The sequence below is a fragment of the Argentina silus genome (genome assembly GCF_951799395.1).
Source record: "Argentina silus genome assembly, chromosome: 12".
NCBI lineage: Eukaryota > Metazoa > Chordata > Actinopteri > Argentiniformes > Argentinidae > Argentina > Argentina silus.
Window position 1 is genome coordinate 22,319,419 of NC_139666.1, and position 22,803 is coordinate 22,342,221.

At 41.0% G+C, this 22,803-nt stretch overlaps 2 protein-coding genes across 3 annotated transcripts; one reads left to right on the forward strand and one right to left on the reverse strand.

The window, feature by feature from the left end:
• Positions 1 to 1,477: 1,477 nt before the first annotated feature.
• Positions 1,478 to 9,777, forward strand: LOC310812757 (guanylate-binding protein 6-like). The gene is made up of 11 exons (XM_083681454.1): positions 1,478 to 1,608; positions 2,572 to 2,771; positions 2,878 to 3,005; positions 3,951 to 4,060; positions 4,942 to 5,135; positions 6,050 to 6,292; positions 6,769 to 7,049; positions 7,210 to 7,422; positions 7,743 to 7,845; positions 8,204 to 8,397; positions 9,076 to 9,777. Exons 2-11 carry the CDS (start codon positions 2,597 to 2,599, stop codon positions 9,199 to 9,201), a joined length of 1,767 nt encoding a protein of 588 aa, XP_083537580.1. The 5' UTR covers positions 1,478 to 1,608; positions 2,572 to 2,596; the 3' UTR covers positions 9,202 to 9,777.
• Positions 9,778 to 9,797: 20 nt separating this feature from the next.
• Positions 9,798 to 18,124, reverse strand: LOC310812755 (guanylate-binding protein 1-like). Of its 2 annotated transcripts, none has more exons than XM_083681451.1 (11): positions 18,059 to 18,124; positions 16,686 to 16,885; positions 16,444 to 16,571; positions 15,503 to 15,612; positions 15,139 to 15,332; positions 14,617 to 14,877; positions 12,525 to 12,805; positions 12,186 to 12,398; positions 11,839 to 11,941; positions 11,246 to 11,439; positions 9,798 to 11,097 (listed from the first exon to the last, which is right to left on the reverse strand). In XM_083681451.1, exons 2-11 carry the CDS (start codon positions 16,879 to 16,881, stop codon positions 10,846 to 10,848), a joined length of 1,932 nt encoding a protein of 643 aa, XP_083537577.1. In that variant the 5' UTR covers positions 16,882 to 16,885; positions 18,059 to 18,124; the 3' UTR covers positions 9,798 to 10,845. The 2 variants fall into 2 exon arrangements, with proteins under 2 accessions (XP_083537577.1, XP_083537578.1); XM_083681452.1 differs by having other exon boundaries at positions 16,686 to 16,874; positions 18,059 to 18,087.
• Positions 18,125 to 22,803: the final 4,679 nt, after the last annotated feature.

Genomic DNA, 22,803 nt, shown 5'->3' on the forward strand with positions numbered 1-22,803 from the left:
CGTCCCAGTTTAGCATACCAAGCTAGCGCAAATACCGCTAACAAACTACAAACTACATATGCTACAATACATAACGGTACATTAATTAGAAAGGCAACATTACCGAAACACTGTATCAATGCCTATGTGACATTTGGGTAAATGTCACATACACCTGAAAGAATGAACGGAAAACACAATAGTGAGTCGGCTGGTCCACAGCGGCTTCTCTGGTTCAGGTATTAACCGCCAACTGAAGAACGCAGCGCAAGCCCACAGCTTATATACCCACACGAGATCTCGTGCCTTTTATACTCCAAGTAGAAATGCTTGAAATTGAATGGGGGATGTCTGTAAACATGCAAGATAAAGTACATACATATAAAGGAACATATATGTTTGCTAAAGGAACATATTTACGTAAGTGGGCAATTCCATATAAATATCCTGTGTGCCACATATACAAATTGATTATCTGGTAGGACACTCCATTTTAGAAAGCACTATCTTGGGACCAAAACAGCGTTCATAAATGAAATATTTCTTTCATGGATCTCATTCCCTGATTGCTACCGATTAAACATAACATATAACTTTTATCTTCTAGGAATCTTAGTTTTATCAAATTAAAGCTGAGAATCTCTACTTTAACCTCATAGTAATTGTTTGATTTCAAATCTAAACTGTTGGAGTATCGAGCTAAAAGAAGACAAAATGCTTCCTCTTTCCCATGTGTATGCAGGGCACTGTAGTACTGATGCTGGGACCAGTGCCAGGGGCAAGTCAAGTGCATGTACAAAGTTGGAATGTACAGTATTTGGACCTGCCAAACCCGCACAACAACAGGAATGACCTGAGTTTTTATGATACCTGTTCTTTAAACCTTTTCCACGACCAAAATAAGACTTTGCAAGCCCACAAAGTTTCTTCTGGAACTTATTTGTCTAGTTATTAGTGGGCTTGCAGGGAGAGGGGGAGATAAATTGTTATTAGCTTGGGCCTGAATCAACAATTATTAAAGATGAATTATGAATGACTATGGCAGAAATCGGAAGACAGGCTCATTCCTCATGCATCTCTCCAGTAGAGGCTACGGATAGCCATGAGGGGTGTCATACAAACAATTATTAGCACATAATTGTTCGTATGACATATAATAGTTTGTGTACAGTCCATTATGTGTTCCCTATGCAATGTAGAGGTAGCACCTTTAACTGTTGGGACACAGTGTCAATAATTGTTCGTACGACACCCCTCATGGTTGAAACTTGATATCTATACAAGAAGTGTTGTCGAGTAGTAGTAAAAATCATGTTTAGCCTTGGAAAATATTTCGTGTACAGTCCATTATGTGTGTCCTACGCAGTGCAGATAGGGCACTTTGAAGTGTATGGCCGGAGTAAATAGCCAACAAAATTTGCTAAGACATCGCTTTAGACTCAAACTCATCTGATCCATAGTTTTTTGAGTAAGTCACAGGTTCTGAATTCCCCCTTTTTTGTTTCCTTCACTTTCGTTTTGCTCTCTATAAAAGTTGTGCGGCTCAATCTGTTCTTCACTGTGCCAATAGCAGATCCTGAAACTGCTCCAACAATTCAACCTGCTCGACTGACAGTCTGCGATTTCAAGGTAGGTCTGCATGTGTACGAAGGAACATCAGCACCTCTGTATTGGAACAGCTCTGTAAAGTCGCATTGTAAAACTATCCAACTTTCCGCTTCATTCATTCTCGGTTTTATATGTTTGTTTTATTAAACCAACTCATTCTGTTTTGATATTGATGAAGTTATTATATTAACTAACCAAATAACTTGATTGCACAACTCTTGGTCTGGACACTTGTGATCTCCCGCCCTGCCTACTGCAACGCACTCTTGGCCGGGCTCCCCGCCTCCGCTATCAGACCACTGCAGCTCAGCCAGAATGCTATCGCCCGTCTAGTGTTCAATCTCCCCAAATTCTCCCATGTCACCCCACTCCTTCGCACCCTTCACTGGCTCCCGGTAGCAGCTCGCATCAGATTCAAGACCCTGCCATTGCTTGCAACTAGGGAGGGGTTGGAAGTAAGTAGGGAGGGGCTGGAAGTTCCAGAAGAAACTTCCCCAAACCGCAAGCAATGGTCTGCCCCCAAACCGATCACTCCGCTCTTACACCTCGCTGGCCGCCTGGAACCACCGCCTCTACGTGGATGCAGCAGTCGCGCTACTCAGTCACTGCAGAGTCACTACCTATCTTCCGCCGTAGACTGAAGACCCATCTCTTCAGCCTCTATCTTGACTGTCCCTCCTAAAGACCTCTTCATCCCCACTACCCCCCTGTACAGTTTCTCTACTGTAACAAAAATAAAAAAATAAAAAAGGAAGTAATTCTTCCTTCTTCTTGCACTGTGACTGCCAATGGCCCCTGGTCCGGGCATAGATTTGTTTTTCTTATGATGACTGATGTATAGATGATTCACTTGCTTAGACAAATGTACTTGTAAGTCGCTTTGGATAAAGGCGTCTGCTAAATGTCTGAAATGTAATGAAAATTATTGTAGTAATCAAGCAGTAATCAGATCTGTCCTGTGTTTGTGGTGATTTTTCTGGCCAGGGTAACGGCAGATTCTACAGTGAGGATGGAGGAACCAGTGTGTCTGATTGAGAATGACAAAGATGGAAACCTCCGAATCGTGTCTGACTCTCTGACGATTCTGAAGCGGATCCAGCAGCCTGTTGTGGTTGTGGTGGTGGTCGGGATGTATCGCACCGGCAAATCCTACCTCATGAACAAACTCGCTTTGAAGCAAAAATGTGAGATTGTCAAACTAGACATTGTCGGCTTGTTTTTTTTTTCTTTTTCTTTTTCTTTTATAAATGTTTGCTAGATTTTCTTTAAGACTTATTTGTCTCTGTTTAGGTTTTGCCCTGGGAAGCACCATACAGTCTAAAACTAAAGGTATCTGGATGTGGTGTGTGCCTCACCCCTCTAAACCTGGACACACTCTGGTGCTGCTGGACACTGAAGGACTGGGGGATGTTATGAAGGTAGTAGGGTCAGCACACTGCAATATACACCATATAAATCCTCCAGAAACACAACCAAGGCAATCTCAAAACCACCCAATAGCAACATGTGTGTTCACACAATAGGTTTATGTATCTACACTGAACAACTCAAGCAATGCAACCTACACAACTGCTGAACAGTGCAAATACACAACACACCATTACAGTAGTTGCAACAACACAGTGCCTACCCAATATACGGTAACACTTAACATTAGGTGCCCTTTATAAAGGGTTTATAGATCATGTATAGTAGTTGTTTTTATATCATTTTAAACCGTTAACAAGCAGTTAAAAAACGTTACAGCGATGCTCCACTATAAGTAGGCTACATGTTATGCTGTTAGTTGTCTACCATTTGCATTCAATGTGGTACACCACCCAAGACAGTTTTTATGTGAATTGATCGTGTATTAGATTTTCTCAATACGATTTCCTCAATTAGTATATTTTATTATTACAATTACTATTCAGAATCGCCATGATCCGAAATCAACTCAGAAATACTTTTCCAACCTTAATGTAAAATGTCTCCTTTTTAGTTTCCAGATAAAATGCCACGTTCTGTTTTAACCGTAGTAAATACATTGGGCATTTAAATAACGGAAGAAGCGAGACATGCACCTAAAAACTACCTGAGGTGATCACATCATATCTTAACGCAAAACAACTATAAGATGTAAATATAGTGGAACATGATTTGAATAAATGTGTAAGCTACAGGATTTGGCAAACACCAAGGTGCTATTGAGCACATGCGTTATAACTGCTATGTTGTGTTGATGGATTACTAAGGCTTTATAAACAAATAATTAATAGTTTATAAAGTAGTTATAAACCATTTGATACATTTCATAAATGAGTTACCAGAAATACAGTACAGTATATATACTTACTTCCAAAGCACATTGGTGTGTGTTTCAGGGAGATGAAAAGAACGACACCTGGATCTTCTGCCTGTCTGTGTTATTGAGTAGCATCCTGGTGTACAACAGTATGGGGACTATTGATAACAAGGCCTTGGAAAACATAAAGTATCCTTTGGTGTGTGTGTGTGTGTGTGTGTGTGTGTGTGTGTGTGTGTGTGTGTGTGTGTGTGTGTGTGTGTGTGTGTGTGTGTGTGTGTCTAGTTGTGTATGTATGTGTGTGTATGTGTTAAGGCAAGCATGATTAAACAATTTCATTAGTCAACCATCAGTACTTTTCAGAAAATGTATCAACTGATGGATTAAATAATGTGTCTAACAAAATATACAGAGGCTACATACAACCCAAGGCGGTACTTGCTGTATCAACTGATCGATTAACATTTGATATCCCTCGTGTTTGTGTATGTGTACTAGTGTATGTCGTTCATTTGGAAATAGTTTTCCTCCTGAACAGCACCCCCTTAAGTATCCTTTGGAGTGTGTGTGTGCTCGGGCATGCACAATTACAGTGATGTGACAGGATGTTGGTATATTTCCAGCCACTCGTTCTAAAATTAGCACTCATAAGCAAAAACTGGTCCCTGTGATAAAAAAACAAAAAATGTGTCAAGAAATTACCTGATTGGACAGAGAGGGGCACACCTCCACACTACCTTGAGCAAAAGCCTATTTTGCAAAGGTTTGTTGGCCTTAAACTGAGGACTGCGAAACAAGATAAGAAATTGATAAAACATTATATGAACCATGTAATCAACACTTAAGCCAGAATTTGATATATAGAGAATTTGCGACAGTAATAGCATTTATTTAAGCAATTTCAAAAAACAATTGATGGATTAATTGTATGAAATATCCAGAGGACGCAAATGTTTTGAGACAACCCTAGTGAATGCTACCTCTCGTGTGTGTGTACATATACAGTATCTGTGTGTGTTAGATTTATGTAATTTGGGGACAGTTTTCCTCCTGAACAGCGCCCTCTACAGCTATGTGACTGAATTGACAGAGCACATCAAAGTGAAGACTAAGGAAAAGGGAGAGGATGCCAAGTCCAATGAGTTCATAAAGGTCTTCCCTTCCTTCATCTGGACCGTCAGAGATTTCTGCCTGGATCTAGAGATTGACGGAAAATCCATCACGGCAGATGAGTACCTGGAGAATTCCCTCAAACTGGTGAAAGGTGAGAGGTGTGAGAGGTTTGATCATGACTTGCAGACAGGGGTGAAAGTAGTTCTATATCTAATTTGACAACCCAGCCCACTCCTCTTCTAGATCAGCAAAGTTCTTAATTTAACAAATTTCATTTGCACAGAAGATTGACCTGCATTGATTTTACAATTGTAATTCTCTCTGCTTTGCGGCTATAGGCCATACTTTAAGGAGACTGACCCCTGTTCAAAACTCCAAAGCTTCCTGTTAGTGTCTCAGCACTCTAATTTGTTCATGATCAGCAGCTAAAACACGATACACCAAAGAGGGTGCATAGTAATATGAAGTAAACCTGAAGTAATCATTAAACTGTGTTATTCTATCAATCTCAAACATTTTACATGAATAAAATAGCAGTTATTTCATTGTCAGTTTCTTGTAGGACATTTTACATTTACTAAAAATCGCTCTTTTCTCTATTGTTTAAATGGAATTACAAAATCAAATATTTGGTTATTTACCCTAGAAGGAGTCTATGGACAGGGACAGATTTCAATCCGCACTTTGGTCTTGTTCATTTGGGGCGCTGTCTCTGACCACTAATGGTTTGCAAGTTTTTACCAAAAAACAATGGTACCTAAATGAGCATGTTTGAAGTTTCATGCCCGAATCATCTCAAATCATTTAAATCAAATCATTCAGTCTATTCATAGAATTTGGGATGATTGAGGTATGGAATTTTAAACATGCTAATATACCATTGACTTCCACTGTTGTTTTGGTAAAAAAATATGCTAACTGTTAGCGGTTAGTGACAGTGATAAACAGAACCAAACGTGTGGATTGAAGTCTGTCCTTGTCCATAGACTTCTTTCATGGTAAGGAACCAAATATGTGACTTTGTAACTTAGGTGAACTATTTCTTTAATTTGCTGATTTCAAAAGGAACATCACCAAAGATTGAGCAACACAACCACCCTCGGCTGTGTCTGAAGACATTCTTCCCGGTAAGGAAGTGCTTTGTGTTCGAGCGTCCAGCCAACGCAAAGAAGATGAAAAGGATGGAGGAGCTGACGGATGCAGACCTGGATCCCAGTTTTGTCGAGCAGGCCAAGGAGTTCTGTGATTACATCTTCACCAGTGCTCAGACCAAGACTATGATAGGAGGCCTGACGGTCACTGGCAACAGTGAGTAACCTGCATCTACAGCCTAAAGTACTACTAAAGTACTGGTTTACTATTCAACTGTTGCTGTATAAAAAGCTCCGCTATAATACTTATGTCAGGTTTAGTGATAGCCTACTTCTTGTTCTAGTTAGCACCAAATAAAGTGTTTTTGGGTTCCATGTTAAACCCTTTTAGGTTGCCCCATCAACCCTTTTTTCTAAGAATGTATGCCATGTTCAAGGTACAAGGTAATTTTCATGCATTCAAAAACTAGATTGCATGATTAGGGACATAAACTGCACCCATATTCATTTTCATTTTATGGCGAGCGTAGGATTGTATTGTGGTATTTTGCATGAAGTTGTTTAAATTGGATCATCTGTAGACTGTAGACATCTAGACTAGAGATTTTGTTGGTATCTAGACTCTTGGATGGATGATGTTGGTGTATGTACAAGCTGCTCTGTAAGATCTACCATGTCTTCTGTCTCTGTCAGTGTTGGCGAACCTGGCTGTCATGTACACCGAGGCGATCAGCAGTGGTCAGATTCCCTGTCTGGACAGTGCGGTGGAGGCTCTAGCCAAGACCCAGAATCGTACTGCTGTAACCAAAGCAGTGGAGTACTACCAGACAGAGATGGCCAGACAAGTTACCTTCCCTACGGCGACGCAGAATGTGCTGTCTGATATCCATGGAGCCGTGGAGAAAGAAGCTATCAAGAACTTCATGAGTCTCAGCTTTAGAGACGAGAATCAGAATCACCAGAAGGAGCTCAATGTATTCTACTTTTTTATTTGTCAATTAACAAATTGCAGGAAAACCATTTTCTCTTGCTACCGCTCTCTATACATGTATAGCTGCCCATCTCTCTTTCTTGCACTCTTTCTCCCTGTCTCCCTATCTTTATCGCTCTCTCCACCCCCTCTTTCTTCTACAGAGTCAGCTGCAGACGATGTATGACCAGATACGTAAGAAGAACATTGAGGAGTCTCGGAGGGTGTGCAGAGCTGTCATCACACGTGTGTTTGGGCCCCTGGAGAAGGCTGTGGGTCAGGGCTCCTACATGCGTTCAGGAGGCCACACAGACTACTGTAAAAACCTCAAGACGTTGACCCAGCAGTACAAATCTGAGAAAGGCAAAGGATTTATGGTATGCATCAGAAGATGGGGAGAAACTTGTACATATTTTGATGCCTTACTTTTAAAGAAAACACACTGTTGTATTGAGAGTTGAGAAGGAAGGAATGGCTGTGGTTCTGTTTACTTGCACAGGATGCAGAATGTAGGCTATAGCTGTAGTGCTCACTATGATCACTAGTTCATTCGTGGCCTCAAATGCGATGTTTGGGTGTATTAAGGTGTGTCTGTGTGTGTGTGTGTGTTTGTGTGTGTGTGTGTGTGTGTGTGTGTGTTTGTGTGTGTGTCTGTGTGCGTGTGTGTATTTCCAAATACGTGCTTGTGTGTTTTCAGAGTGAGGAGGTATTGAGCGAGTATCTGGATGGGAAGGCTAACGTAGGAGATTCTATCCTGGCAGCAGACCAGTCTCTCAGCAAAGAAGAACAGATGAGGGAAGGTAATGTCCCCTGTATCATTCTACTACGTGTAGGCAATGTCCTATTTCTTCAAAATAGAAGATGTATATATAAATTAAATACTGCATAGAAGTAACATGGTGGCATTAACTTAGAGTGGGTATGGTTATGGTTACAGTTGGGCATTAACTGTGTGTGCATGTGCGTGTGCATGTGCGAGTGAGAGAGAATCGGGATAGCTTTGAGTGAGGTGCCTGAAAAGTGCCCCAAAACCATGTTTAAGGCCACATTAAAATAAATTGTTTGAGAACTTTTAGAATTTTAAAAAATGATTGTAACAAGACACCTTTTTTGACACTCTCTTGCTCTCTCTCTCGCTCTCTCTCTCTCTCTCTGCAGTGGAGAGGGTGAAGAGGGAGGCAGCAGAACAGGCTCAGAGAGTGGCAGAAGAGCAGTATGCAAGGCAACAACAGCAGAACGAGGACCTGAAGAAATCCTACGACGAGCATGTGAAACAGCTGGAGAAGAAGACGATAGAAGAACGACAGATCGCCAAACAAGAGAATGAACGAGTGCTGGAAGCCGTGATGAAGGTAAGGGGATAGAGAAAGAGAGTGAGAGCAACTTAAAGCTGCATTCAAATTGGCTTTTCCACCACCTCTCTGTAAACACTGTGCTCTTTAGCTGGAGAAACCAAGACAGTTACTAAAGATGCAGACAGCAGAGCTAACCATATATTCAGCTTTCTCCTTCTAATTTCACATTTGAGGGCTGTTGTGTAGATACACTTTCTTACTTTTTCAAAGAGTAATGCAATGCTTTCTGCGTTGTTTACCCTGAATGATGGGCCAGTCAATTCGCCCTGCGGATCGCTGCCTTAAAGGGGATCGCTGCTGCTTTATAGAGTAGTGAGTTGCTTCCGTCCAGACGAGATTTCCTTGTTCATTTGAGCATTGGCATTTTATAATGGCAATTTACTAAATTTGAAACAAGAGCCGAAACCAAACTGGGGTCTTCCTCGTCCCAAACCCAAGAGTCTTACATGTCTCCAGGGAGTGACATCACATAACGATAGTATCAGCAACACTGCCTCACTGATGAACCATAGCAGTCACAGTGCAAGAGAAAATCACTTTATTCACCAAAGTCCACACAACCTCAAAATAATGATCCAAAAACATAAAAACAAATGTTACACTTTAATTTTCCTGAAAAAATGCAAAAAGGTTTTGACACTAATACACACATTTGTTTTTATTATTCCATCTCAGAACCAGAAGGATTTAATGGAGTCCAACGAGAAGAGAGCATCTGAAATGCAGGCAAACATGAACAATCTCCAAAGACAGATTGTGGAGCTGTCACAGCCCCCACCAAGTAGCTGCGCCATATTATAAATGAAGTCTACGAAAGTCCAGACGGGCACTTTAAGGAGAGTCTGCACAGACAGCTGTTCCCACGTTATGTAAATCATATCACATGTTCTTGGGACTCTTTTATGGCTAAGCAGTTCTCGCCACTGGCTATGAGAGGTGTATTCTTTGGTCTGTGTGTGTGTGTGTATATCGGTGTTGTATATGGTATTGATGGCTCATAACATGAACCTGGCATTCCATTGAGGATTTTGTTGTCTTTGTCATGAATACTTTTTTTTTGTTACAGAATGATTGATTTATGTACTGTAACACAGTAGGTTCCAGTACAGGGGTCCTGAAAACATTGTAGTGCAACATGGAGTTCTTCTACTGGAGGAGCCCGTCCTAGATCATCAAAGGAAGTCACTGAGGAAAAGTTCTGAACACTTGAGGTTCAATTCCTGCTGTGACAGGCCCCCATATAGCCCTGCAGTCAAAGGACATTTGTTCCTGGTATAACAAGTGATAAGAGAGATTTACTCTGGAAAAATGCAGATAATTCATGGTGTTGGATTTTGTGAAATGTGATCATAGAAAGTAGCTAAATTACATTTTAATAAACACATTTTATTCTAAAGAAAGAAAGCTATCTCTGTCTGTCAAGAGCTTGATGAAAACAAAGATAATTTTGAAACAAACAAGAAAGTGTAAGCATGGGCTCATCTGTCAAGTATCAGAACTAGTGAACCTAAGTGTAGCACACAGAGTCGGGACACAGGTATAAAATAATATAGATATTTAATAAGGAACAAAACAGGGAAAGGGTAACGGGGTGACTGGGTAGGCAGGTGGGCAGGGCAGACAGGGCAGGAGGGCAGGAGGGCAGGGCAGGCAGGCGAGTAGATCAGGCAGCGGTCTGTACACGAGAAGGAAGTCCAGAGACAGGCAGATAATCCGGGTTTTCAGGTGGAGGTCGAAGCATGATAAGGCACACAGAGTCAAAAACCAGGAAAAACAGCAGGTGAGGAATTGCTGGGATGTATAGGGATAAGCACGATAACGAACTGGCGGGGAATGAATGGAAAACCGGAGTATAAACACAGAAGGGTGATAAGGAGACGAGCCGCAGGTGTGTAGATGATGACGTGATCTATCGGCAGCCACGCCCACATCAAAACACCCAGGCTGGGAAGAGGGAGAGAAGTGGAGGGCGTGACATCATCCTCAATACTATGCTTTTAAATATGTGTAAGGGAGTGGACACATGTACACATGTACACAGGGATGGAGAATTGTGGCACAGGGTTCAATAGTTTTAACAAACGCTTCAGTATAAGAAGTGCATATAGAATATGTGGTTTACAGAGCCATGAGGTTCCCACACACACACAAACAATGTCATGTATCTTGACACTACCAGCAGATAGATATTTGCCTCTTCATTGCAATACATTGCAAAAAAATCTTGCTCCGTTGATTACTTTTATTGTTGAATGGTGTATAGAAAGTGTGGCTTTAAGTTAGTCAAACTATTCAGAATCAGGGGGTATATTTCATTAGTTAGTGTGACTGAAAACCTCTTGACAGACTGGTAATAAAGCTGCACAGTCTCGGGGAAAAAAAAAACTCTCTAAAGTTTTCATCTTTGTCTTTTCAAACAATGTCATTGTACATAAAAGACACATTTTACCCAAACATCCAATTCCAAACCTTGGGTCCATACTCTATAACTTTGGACGTGGCTAATAGACCGCCCCCAACCACTGTGCCATAAACAGGGACAGCCAATGCCCCTGTGCCTGCGACATCCATCCATTTGCAGATGGTGGACTGTTGGGACTCCTTTTGTTCCTTAATCTCATCTTTGAGGTTCTTTATGTTACCCTCCATACGCTTTGCCTTCTTGCCAAAGTCCTGGTCAAAGAGGGCCTTCTGTTCCTGAAATCGATAACAATTTTTTTTATTATTAAAATGTAGATTAATCTCTCCTGAAACTGGCCAACAGTCCTATCTCTCTTCCTCTCTCCCTCTGTCCCTCTGTCCCTATCTCTCCCCCCCCCTCCCTCTCTCTCTCTCCAGTACATACCTTAAGTCTGGCATCCAACACTTCTTCATTCTCCTGTCTGGCGATTTCTCGTTCTTCCTGAATCTTCTCTGCCAGTTGTTTCAAATGCTCCTTATTTGATTTCTTTTGGTCCTTAATCAGCTGTTTCTGGATCAACATCTTTTCCTCTGCCACTCTCTGCGCCTGTTCTGCTGCCTTCCTCTTCACCCTCTCCACTGCAGAGAGAGAGAGAGGACTGTTGGCCAGTTTCAAGAGAGATTAATCTACATTTAAGAGGGCATAACAGCCTCATAGGTATCTTAATGACAAAGTTATATTTACGTCCTGGAATAGTATTTGTATCATCAAATCATTATTTCAGGAAGTAAATATACGTTTGGATATCTATGAGGCACACAAAATCATGATAGATACACATACTTATATATACAAGTACTTGTGTTTTATCAAAGTAGACTGATGAGAAATATATTTTAAAATGATTTTTGAGTGAAGTACTCCTTTAATGCTGCCTTAATTATGGTCAAGGGGCACTTTTTGAGGACGCTTGTTCAAAACTATTCCTATTCAGAAAGAGAAGTGGATATGGGAGGAAGCATCTCTCCATCTCTTACCTTCCCTCTTCTGTTCTTCTTTGCTGAGAGACTCGTCTGCTGCCTGGATAGTTTCTCCTACGTTAGCCTTCCTATCCAGATACTCGCTCAATACCTCCTCACTCTGAAAACACACATTAAAGTGAATGAGCAAACATGAAACTTCAGATAGACGTTCACAAAAGTTTGTCTCTACTAAAATCAGTAATTCTAAAGATCATATTAGCCCAATTGTGGCTTAAAGGTTCAGTGAAAAATGATTCCAATTAAATGCATTTTTATTTTGGAATTTATGGAAGAAACTGTATAAACAGTGTGTAAGTAATTTCACTATGCACTGAAAATGTTAAATGTCTCCACATGCATACCATAAATCCTTTGCCTCTCTCAGATTTGAATTGTTGGATCAGCTTCTTGAGGTTCTCACGGTAGTGTTTGTAGCCTCCTGAGCGCATGTAGGAGCCCTGACCCACAGCCTTCTCCAGGGGCCCAAACACACGTGTGATGACAGCTCTGCACACCCTCCGAGACTCCTCAATGTTCTTCTTACATATCTCATTATACTCAGTCCGCAGCTGACACTGTAGAAAAGAGAGGGATTGGAGAGAGAGAAAGACAGAGGGATCAACAGAATAAGAGAAAGGGATAGATTTAAATTGAGATTTTTCTGTCATCTGATAAAGGAGGCCACATAAAGAATACAATACCATGAGCTTCTTCTGGTGATTTTCTTCCTCGTCTTTGAAGCTTAAACTCATGAAGGTCTTGAGAGCTTCTTTATTCACGGCCCTGTGAATACCAGACAGCACCTTCTGGGTCTTTGTCGGGAAGGTAACTTGTCTGGCCATCTCTGTCTGGTAGTGCTCCAGTGCTTTGGTTACAGCAGTACGATTCTGGATCTTGGCTAGAGCCTCCACCGCACTGTCCAGACAGGGAATCTGATTACGCCTGATCGCCTTTGTGTACATGACAGCCAGGTTCGCCAACACTGACAGAGACAGAAGACATGATAGACCTTTTACAGCAGCTTGTACATACACCAACATCATCCATCTACTGAATTGTGTTATCACCAGTCTTGCAACAATGCTTCAGATTGCAATCATTTATGGTTTGATATCATTCTCTCCTAAAATACAAAGGTGGTCACACCTTCCCCTTTGTTCCTGTCGTAAACCATACACACACATTCTGGCTCTATTGGGGCCAAAACAGACTAAACGGCAGACTCCTCAACAGACCCTAAACCATGGAGCACTGGCTTTGCATCAGAAGGTTAGAAAAAATGGCCAACCCCACCCCCACACCCTCAGGAAGGTGTCAGGGAAGGCACTCATACACATGAACAAAACAGACAAAAGGGTCTGTGCACATGACTGACAATGTATTACCTGTGAATGTATTTCAATAGTAGTCCTTGCCATTTACTTATATTTATCCTGAATTGTGTTATTACTAGTCTTGCAACAATGCTTCAGATTGCAATCACTTATGGTTTGATATCATTCTCTCCGAAAATATTAAACAAAGACTTTGACAATAATTGCAGACGTACATATGCCCATGAGAACATTTTAGGAATGATATCTTTATTTCTGGACTATCTGCATTTGCAGGACTGCACCAGTTCTGAAGAAGAGGTGAGATTTCCCCTCACCCAATCGTGATTGTGGCTGGGACCAGCGTGCATTTCAAACATGCCCAATCTCCTGCTGGCATGAGAAAGGCATAAAGAGGCTTGGCTCAACTAAAACAGTGTTTTTTGTGGTCTTTGTTTTTCTTGAAGTGGCTCTGTCTATACTCGAATTCTATGTTCGAATTGTCCCTTCAAAGAGGGTCCTGAGATTATCCCTTTCAGGATGAGTGATCAGCTCAACTGGAGACGAACGCAGCTTGCTCTCTACCTAGGAGAGACCCGACCATGGTACCGTCAGCACAACGAGCTCTATGACTGAAAACATCCAACAGGGTGTGTTGGAATCAAGCCTTGGAATCTGATCAATTCCGTAAATATTGACAACAATCGCTTTCTTCTTCCTTGAACTATTATGGCATTGCAATGTTTCTCCAAACCATAACAATTAGGATTGTCATCTTTATTAATCTTTCTAAATTCACTGTGTGTTTCTTAGTGTAGTAATACAATTCCATTTTTATAAATAAGTGTTGTTTCTCTTGCTTTGACAAATGCTGGCTCTATGAACAATTAAAGAACTTACTAAGATTGTTGATAGACATCAAATACCCTTCAGATTATTGATATGAGACTGACTGTTGAAGTAGTTATTCTGTAAAAGAACAAATCCAGTTTAAATTAAGAATGCTCAAAATTGTTAGTGGTGCCCTCAGGTAATTACAGTATTGATTTTAAATAGTAGCCAAATTAATAATTCCAAGTAATTAATTATCAACAATATTTAGAGCCCTATACCCGCTACAGGTCTAGAGACCCACACAATCTCTAGTTTAGATCTACAACGACTTCAACAACTTCATGCACAATACCACAACACAATTCTGTGCTCTACACACAAGGTGAATAGCTATGGGTGAAGTGTATGACCCTAATCATGCAAAGTAATTTGTGAACACATGGGAAATTATATGTATGTCAGGAAAACATATCCTTGCACTGCATTAATCATGCATAAAGGTAAGGACAAGAAGTAGGCTATCACTTATAGTATTTATACTAATACTGACAGTATTCGGAGTAGAGCAGTGCTTTTGTAAAGGCGGCAGCAACAGTTGAATAGTAATCCAATGCTTAAGTAAAGGCTATAGATGCAGGTTACTCACTGCTGCCAGTGACCTCCAGGCCTCCTGTCATGGTCTTGGTCTCAGTGCTGGTGTAGATGTAATCACAGAACTCCTTGGCCTGCTGGACAAACTTGGGTTCCAGGTCTGCATCTATCAGCTCCTCCATCCTTTGCAAGTCCTCAGTAGTGGCCGGACGCTCAAACACAAAGCACTTCCTTACCGGAAAGAATTCCCGTAGGCACTCCCGAGGGCGGTTGAATTCCTCAATCTTCTTGTACTGCTTAATCTTCTTGGGGTCTCCTTTTTAATCAGTAAATGAAGCATATAGACATTCGTTCAACTACAGTAGATGTGAAATGTTCACAAGAAGGTTATTTCATTAATAAACTATGTTGGAGACTGATGTGACTGATATCGAGATGTTGTGTTCCACAATCCTGAAGTTTATTCTTTTGGACAATATGTAAGAGTTTCAGTATTCAGAGAGAGCTGTCTATAAACATATGAGCTGCTCCCATTTAATACCTTTTATCATCAGCAAGTCATGATCACACCTCTCACCTTTCACCAGTTTGAGGGAATTCTCCAGGTACTCATCTGCAGTGATTGGCTGTCCATCAACCTCTAGAAGCAGAGTGAAATCTCTGACAGTCCAGACGAAGGAAGGGAAGACCTTCATGAACTCATTGGACTTGGCCTGCTTTACCTTTGCTTTTGTCTTCACCTTGATGTGCTCTGTCAGTTCAGTCACATAGCTGCAGGGGGTGCTGCTCAGGAGGAAAACAATTTTCAAATGCACGCACGCACGCACGCACGCACGCACGCACGCACGCACGCACGCACGCACGCACGCACGCACGCACGCACGCACGCACGCACGCACGCACGCACGCACGCACGCACACACACACACACCAAAGGATACTTTATGTTTTCTAAGGCCTTGTTATCAATAGTCCCCATACTGTTGTACACCAGGACGCTACTCAGTAACACAGCCAGGCAGAAGATCCAGGTGTCGTTCTTCTCATCTCCCTGAATAATACAAAAACAATAAACAGTCAATGTGATACTGTAGAGGCTGCTGCTATAGCCCACTAAGCTAAAGCCTAGGCATTACCTCAGGGAGCAAAAAAGTGTTGAAGGTAAATGTTTACTCATCATGCAAGTGTGGTTTCCTCTTTTTCTGTAAAGACACTAACTGGGTAGGCCTGGGAATTGCCTGGGCTCTCACTGTACGATATTATCTTATATTACTTAGGCTGCGATTCAATACATATTGCGATACTCTATGTATTACCATTATCTTAAGTATTGCGATTCAATATTGCCAAAATAAAAGTTGTTTTCATCTGATGATGGGAAACAATTGAATCATAGGCCTACCTCTAAGAACAACATTCTGTCCATTTTTAAACTTTTTTTAAGTTGTCCTTCAAAAGGGTGTGGAGGTGGGCTAAAAAAACAATATAATAAAAAATGTATATATTGCGACAATCAACTATATTTATATTTTCCCCTACTATTACAACTGTGTCATGGCACCAATGTGCTCTACGTGGTTTGAGGAATGTGTAACAGAGGTGGTTTGGAGACGATGCTCACATGATGAGAAGCCTTGCCTGACACCTGGACGTTTGCATGTGCTCCATGAGCTTATAGTAGGGTTTAGCTTTTGTGGTGTAAAGGGGACACAGATTCAACACCTGTCAGTCACATGTGCATCAGAAGATTGTGTTTGCCCCCTGTGTCAGGCTTGTCAAATACAAATGCCTCAAAATACTCAAAAGTAATTAAATATGTATTTAAAATACATGTACAGTAACAGAAATACTGTACTGCCCATCCCTAATGCCATTTTCCTACCTTCATAACATCCCCCAGTCCCTCAGTGTCCAGCAGCACCAGAGTGTGTCCAGGTTTAGAGGGGTGAGGCACACACCACATCCAGATACCTTTAGTCTCCGACTCTATAGTGGCTCCCAGGGCAAAACCTAAACACAATGAAACATGAGAGAAAATTTGTCTAAAAGTAACATTTATTCAATGAAAACTACAGAAAAAAACAATAACAGTTGGCAAGACAATGTCTAGTTAGACAATCTCACCTTTTTGCTTTAAAGCGAGTTTGTTCATGAGGTAGGATTTGCCGGTGCGATACAGCCCGACCACCGCCACAACCACAACAGGCTGCTGGATCCGCTTCAGAATCGTCACAGAGTCAGACACGACTCTGAGGTTTCCCTCTGGGTCGTTCTCAATCAGACACACTGGTTCCTCCATCCTCACTGTTGAACCTGCCATTACCCTGGCCAGCAAAATCACCACAAACACATGACTACAGGACAGATCTGATTACTGCATGATAACTACAATCAAGTTATTTGGTTAGTTAGTATAATAACTTAATCTGTATCAAAACATTGATCAACGTTGTTCATTATTCAATCTGATTCCCTTTGTGTTTTGATAAAATAAACAGTGTTGGGGAAGCTACTCAGAAAATGTAGTTAACCAAATTACCAATTACTTTACAATTGAAGAAGTTAAACTACACCAAAGGTACCCTTGAGAGAAATATAGTTTGAAAAAGTAGTTCAATACATCAAAACTACTGGAAATGAATGAAATAATACAAAATTAACAAACAAGAACAGATCACTCTGGAGTCAAAGGTTAACAGGATGTGTAATTTATTACACAGAGGCAAATTGTTGAAACACTTTGAAGAACATGTTTCTAGGCCAATAACAAATGTTGTTAACAAATAGCTATGCTATCGAAAAGCTAGGAATTCGACAGCGCGGGTGGGGATATTTGAACATGAGGAGTGCGTTTATCATCTCAACTCGGTTCCATTTGGATAATTATTTTATTACTGTTCTGACTGATCCTTCCCAACATTGAAGTGTTGCTCACATTAAGCAAGCAGAGACACTGTAAACAAGTTGGTATGTGTTAATAAGTTTGTGTTTTCACAGCTCACATGTAAACACATAAGTATTTTCGGTGGAATTGGTTAGATTAGAAAATGTGCTTAAGTATTGCAACAAAGGTGTTTCTGTGTAGTTTTGGTCCTGGTCTATACTGTACCGCGACTCGTACAAAACCTTTGAAGTCCAAGGGCTGGAATATCTATTCATGTTATATTTCCTATTTATTTTCTGTGTTAATTTCCTTTTTTCAAAAATTCACACAGAAAATAAATAGGAAATTCACACCGAAAATATATTATATATTTCCTATTTATTCCTATTTTCCTATTTATTTTCGGTGTGAATTTCTTTTTTCGGTGCGTAGTGACAGTAGTTTGCTACACCGCTACATGACAAAAAAAAGTTGAAAATAAACATATATTAGCGATAATTAATGCAGCAGAAAGTTAGATGGTTTTCAATGCACCTTTACATAGCAGTTTTAATAAAGATCTACTTCATTCATTACATCAAAGATGTACCTCATTATACAGACGGAGACCTACCTTAAATTCTATAATTTTTAATCGTTTCAGGTTCTGCTTCTGAGATAGCAAAGACCTCTGAACGACAATAAGACTTTCGGTTTCGCAACGGGAAGTATGTGCAACTTAAAAAAAGTAATTTGGATCATAATAATGTCGGTTACGTAACAGGAAGTATGTACAATTTCAAAAAAGTTATTTTGATCATAATAATGTACATATTTTGCAATTACAAGTCATTTTACATATGGCAATCTGGATAGGGCAAGAGATAAGACCCTTGAAGGAAAGGTACAATATAGTGAACAGAACACAGTCTCTTTGTCTGAGAGTGTAAGGTTAGATGCCAGTCCACCAGGGAAGCTGTACTCCCCAATGTTATCTCGCGGGAGAGTGTTCCGCAGAGCCTTGAGAAAACTTGAGATGCAATAGCACATCATACTTGAAACACAGTTCACACACAGTTTCTATGCAATCGATCAGACTGTACACAAATATTTTTCTAAGGCTAAACTTGATTTTTACTACCAATCTACTCAGCAACACTTCTAGAATATGAAACCAAGTGAGTTTCAACCACCGTGCTGTCATACAAATTGTTGACAGCTTTTTACTGCTGTCGAAGTTTATTTCTTGTTGAGGTGCTGTCCAATGTCCTGAAATCATCTAGATTGTGTCCTGATCAAAGATAACAAAATAGATAATAGCATATTAAGGAATTTAATTTATTGAGAGGAAACAAGACCTTATTAGTGCATGTGTAGAACACAAAGAGAAGCTACAAATTCAGTTCCAAACCAACGTCTTTGCACACCATAATTACCCTCAGTACTAATGAGTCAAATTTAGCACCTCATTATACATTCACCGGCTACTTTATTAGGTACACCTGTTCAACTGCTCGGTAACGCAAATATCTAATCAGCCAATCACATGGCAGCAACTCAATGCATTTAGGCATGTAGACATGGTCAAGACGACCTGCTGAAGTTCAAACCGAGCATCAGAATGGGGAAGAAAGGTGATTTAAGTGACTTTGAACGTGGCATGGTTGTTGGTGCCAGACAGGCTGGTCTGAGTATTTCAGAAACTGCTGATCTACTGGAATTTTCATGCGCAACCATCTCTAGGGTTTACAGAGAAAAAAAAGAAAATATATAATTATATAATATAATATAAATAAATTAAATTATAAATTAAATATATAATACAGTCCAAAAAAGAGAAAATATCCAGTCAGCAGCAGTTCTCTGGGCGAAAATGCCTTGTTGATGCCAGAGGTCAGAGGAGAATGGCCAGACTGGTTCGAGATGATAGAAAGGCAACAGTAACTCAAATAACCACTTGATACAACCAAGATATGCAGAAGACCATCTCTGAATGCACAACACGTCGAACCTTGAAGCAGATGGGCTACAAAAGGGGGTCCAACCCAGTACTAGCAAGGTGTACCTAATAAAGTGGCCGGTGAGTGTAGTCATTCAATAAGACGAATCCAGATAAGAATAGTCCTGCGTGATAGTGTAAATAGTTGGCGTCATTGCCAAGACTATCCATACATATTAAGCAGTTCCATCCAAACCAGCAGTTTCATCCAAGCCACCAGCTCAACACGGAGCATCAACCTATATGGCTCCTGCCGTAGATAAGTTAAACATAATTTGTGGTTCCTTTATCCATATTATCTATTTCTAAATGCTTAACCCTCCCACTGTCTTCGGGTCATTCTGACCCCCACCGTGTTGGATGGGCTTTTACCCCTTCCACTGTCTTCCGGTCATGATGTCCATCACCGTGTTGGCTGGGTTTTATTGGTAGATCTCACGGCCTGTGAACATGTCAGAATTACCCACACTGTGTTGAAATGGAGTTTCTACTTTTTAGAGGCACTCACAGTATTCTGGGCCAAACCGAAAGTGGGGTAATTTCACACCCCTATGGTATTACGGAATGTTTGAAGGTGATGAGATTTCCCTCGGAGTCGAATATTACAGAATTGAAACGTTGCCTTGATTCAATTACCCATCTAAGCTGTTGGCAGTAATAGTGTCTTCTTGACATGCCACCTCGCGTTGGTCTTGTCAGAGGAAGCGAAGCCATAAGTATGAGTGTGCAGCATTTCACTGCTGCACAGAGCCTCTCAAATGCCCAGCACGACTACTCTGATTCAGAAGAGGAAGCTGAGGATGTGTCAGAAGAAGAAGATCTAGAAGAATACAACCCAGAGCATGATACATCCTCTGAAGAAGAGGAAGATGAGCAAGAAGAAGAGATGCCTCAAGTCTAAAGAAAGACTTTGATGTCAAAAAACCGCAAAGTCAAATGGTCCTCAGTGTCATATGACAAACGTGGTAGAATAGCAGAAGATAATGTCATTGAGATCACCCCAGGGCCTACAGCATATGCTGTTTCCCATGTACTCAATATCACCTTGCTAAGATTCGACGACCGTGAATCGAGACCCGCGAGACGTGCGACAGACAAACTGGCAGCCATAAGAGACGTCTGGGACAAGTGGGTGGAGACACTGCCACGCCTCTACAACCCAGGCCCTGACGTGACAGTGGATGAGCAACTCGTCCCATTTAGAGGTAGTGTATATAAAAATACATACACACATCTACAATAAAGTAATCTCCACTACTCAATGTTGTGACATCGACAATAACAATTACATATAATCCTTATCTGTTCTGTCAAACAGGTCGCTGTCCCTTATATGCCCAGCAAGCCAGCAAAATATGGCATCAAGTCATGGGTGGCCTGCGACGTGAGATCGAGTTACGCTTGGAAAATGCAAGTCTACACTGGGAAGTCGACAAGTGGAGGCCCGGAGAAGAACCAGGGAATGCGGGTTGTCCTTGATGTGACAGAAGGGCTGATGGGTCACAATGTGACATGTGACAATTTCTTCACATCCTATGAACTTGAAGAGGAACATCACCATGGTTGGCACAGTTCGAAAGAACAAACCCGAGCTCCCCCCTCCACTTCTCGCGTCAAAGGGACGAGAGATCTTCTCTTTGAAGTTCGCATTCACCCCCACCACAGCTGTAGTTTCCTACCTCCCAAAGAAGAACAAGAATGTTGTACTTCTGAGCACACTGCACAAGGAGGCGGAAATCAGCGATAGACATGACAGGAAGCCGGTCATCATACTAGACTACAACTGCAACAAAGGAGGTGTAGGCAATCTAGATAAGGTGATTGGAACGTACAGCTGCAGAAGGATGACTGCACGCTGGCCTTTGGTTATTTTCCACAACATCATTGATGTTTCCGCATACAACGCATTTGTGATATGGAGAGAGATCAACCCCATCTGGATGCAGCGTAAGCGCAACAAGAGGAGGTTTTTCCTAGAGCAGCTGGGCAAGAGCCTTGTAACCCCGTTCATCGAAAGGCGGGAGTATCTCCCCCGCACAGATGCCTCGGTAGCAGTTGTGAAAGCTGATCAGATGGCAAGATCAAGTGACCAATCTGGCGATGTGACTGCCGCAGCTGAATCGGTCGCATCATCAGCTGCTTCAACAACTAAGAGGAAGAGGTGTCAGGTCTGCCCATTGAAGAAGGACTGAAAAATACAGACTATGTGCTGTAGATGTAACAGATATATCTGCAAAGGCTTGCATACTGTCCAAAATGTGCCAATTGAGCGTTTAGTGAGCGTGCGACTTTTTTTTTACAAGGTAATGTAAGTGTAACAAATATATCTGAAAAGGCTGTGCACTTGCACACGGCCCGAGATGCGCTAATTGATTGAGTGTTTAGTGAGCACGCGACCTTTCAACCCGGAAGTGTACAGAATGTGAGGGCAATGGGGTCGGTGAGTGCGCAACCTTTCGACCTGGAAGTCTACAGAATACCTACCCTAACGGGAGGGTTAAACAAGTTTAATGTGGGGTCTTTTCTTTTGAAGAAATCCGTATTCACATACACCCAAGGTAGGTGGGCGTGAAAGTGAAAGAATAAACAGTTTATGTGAGGGTGTAACCAGCTGTGTTTCACACGCATATTTTCAAACAAGCTTTATGTCTGAATTCACTCTTTTTTCCCCTTGTCCCACACCCTGAGTTTGAATGTTTCTGCAATGTATTTCAATACAAAGGTGAATGCATGAATAGTTTCCACCTTTCAAGAAGGACCACACAAGTACTCAATGATCAAGTATAATAGTATATATAATAATATGTGACATGATTTGTTATAAATTCCCTAAAGTGGCAAGTTAGTATAGGCCTATAAGCCTGAACCATGGAATACAAACAGAATATCATTCAATGTCACTAGTTTAGACTGGCATATAACCTTACACTCTCAGACAAAGAGACTGTGTTCTGTTCACTATATTGTACCTTTCCTTCAAGGGTCTTATCTCTTGCCCTATCCATATATGCCAAAATATGTACATTATTATGATCAAAATAACTTTTTTGAAATTGTACATACTTCCTGTTACGTAACCGACATTATTATGATCCAAATTACTTTTTTTAAGTTGCACATACTTCCTGTTGCGAAACCGAAAGTCTTATTGTCGTTCAGAGGTCTTTGCTATCTCAGAAGCAGAACCTGAAACAATTCAAATTATAGAATTTAAGGTATTGAAAACCATCTAACTTTCTGCTGCATTAATTATCGCTAATATATGTTTATTTTCAACTTCTTTTTGTCATGTAGCGGTGTAGCAAACTACTGTCACTACGCACCGAAAAAAGAAATTCACACCGAAAATAAATAGGAAAATAGGAATAAATAGGAAATAT

What these genes read in the sequence shown, in the direction of transcription:
- LOC310812757 (XM_083681454.1), top strand. Translation starts at nt 2,597, where the DNA reads ATGGAGGAACCAGTGTGTCTGATTGAGAATGACAAAGATGGAAACCTC. An exon ending in TTCCCTCAAACTGGTGAAAG is followed by an intron (nt 5,136 to 6,049) that starts GTGAGAGGTGTG and finishes TGATTTCAAAAG; the next exon opens with GAACATCACCAAAGATTGAG. An exon ending in TGCTGGAAGCCGTGATGAAG is followed by an intron (nt 8,398 to 9,075) that starts GTAAGGGGATAG and finishes ATTCCATCTCAG; the next exon opens with AACCAGAAGGATTTAATGGA.
- LOC310812755 (XM_083681451.1), bottom strand. Translation starts at nt 16,881, where the DNA reads ATGGCAGGTTCAACAGTGAGGATGGAGGAACCAGTGTGTCTGATTGAG. An exon ending in ACTCGCTTTAAAGCAAAAAG is followed by an intron (nt 16,572 to 16,685) that starts GTGAGATTGTCT and finishes CATTGTGTTTAG; the next exon opens with GTTTTGCCCTGGGAGCCACT. An exon ending in GACTGGGGGATGTTATGAAG is followed by an intron (nt 15,613 to 16,443) that starts GTAGGAAAATGG and finishes TGTATTATTCAG; the next exon opens with GGAGATGAGAAGAACGACAC.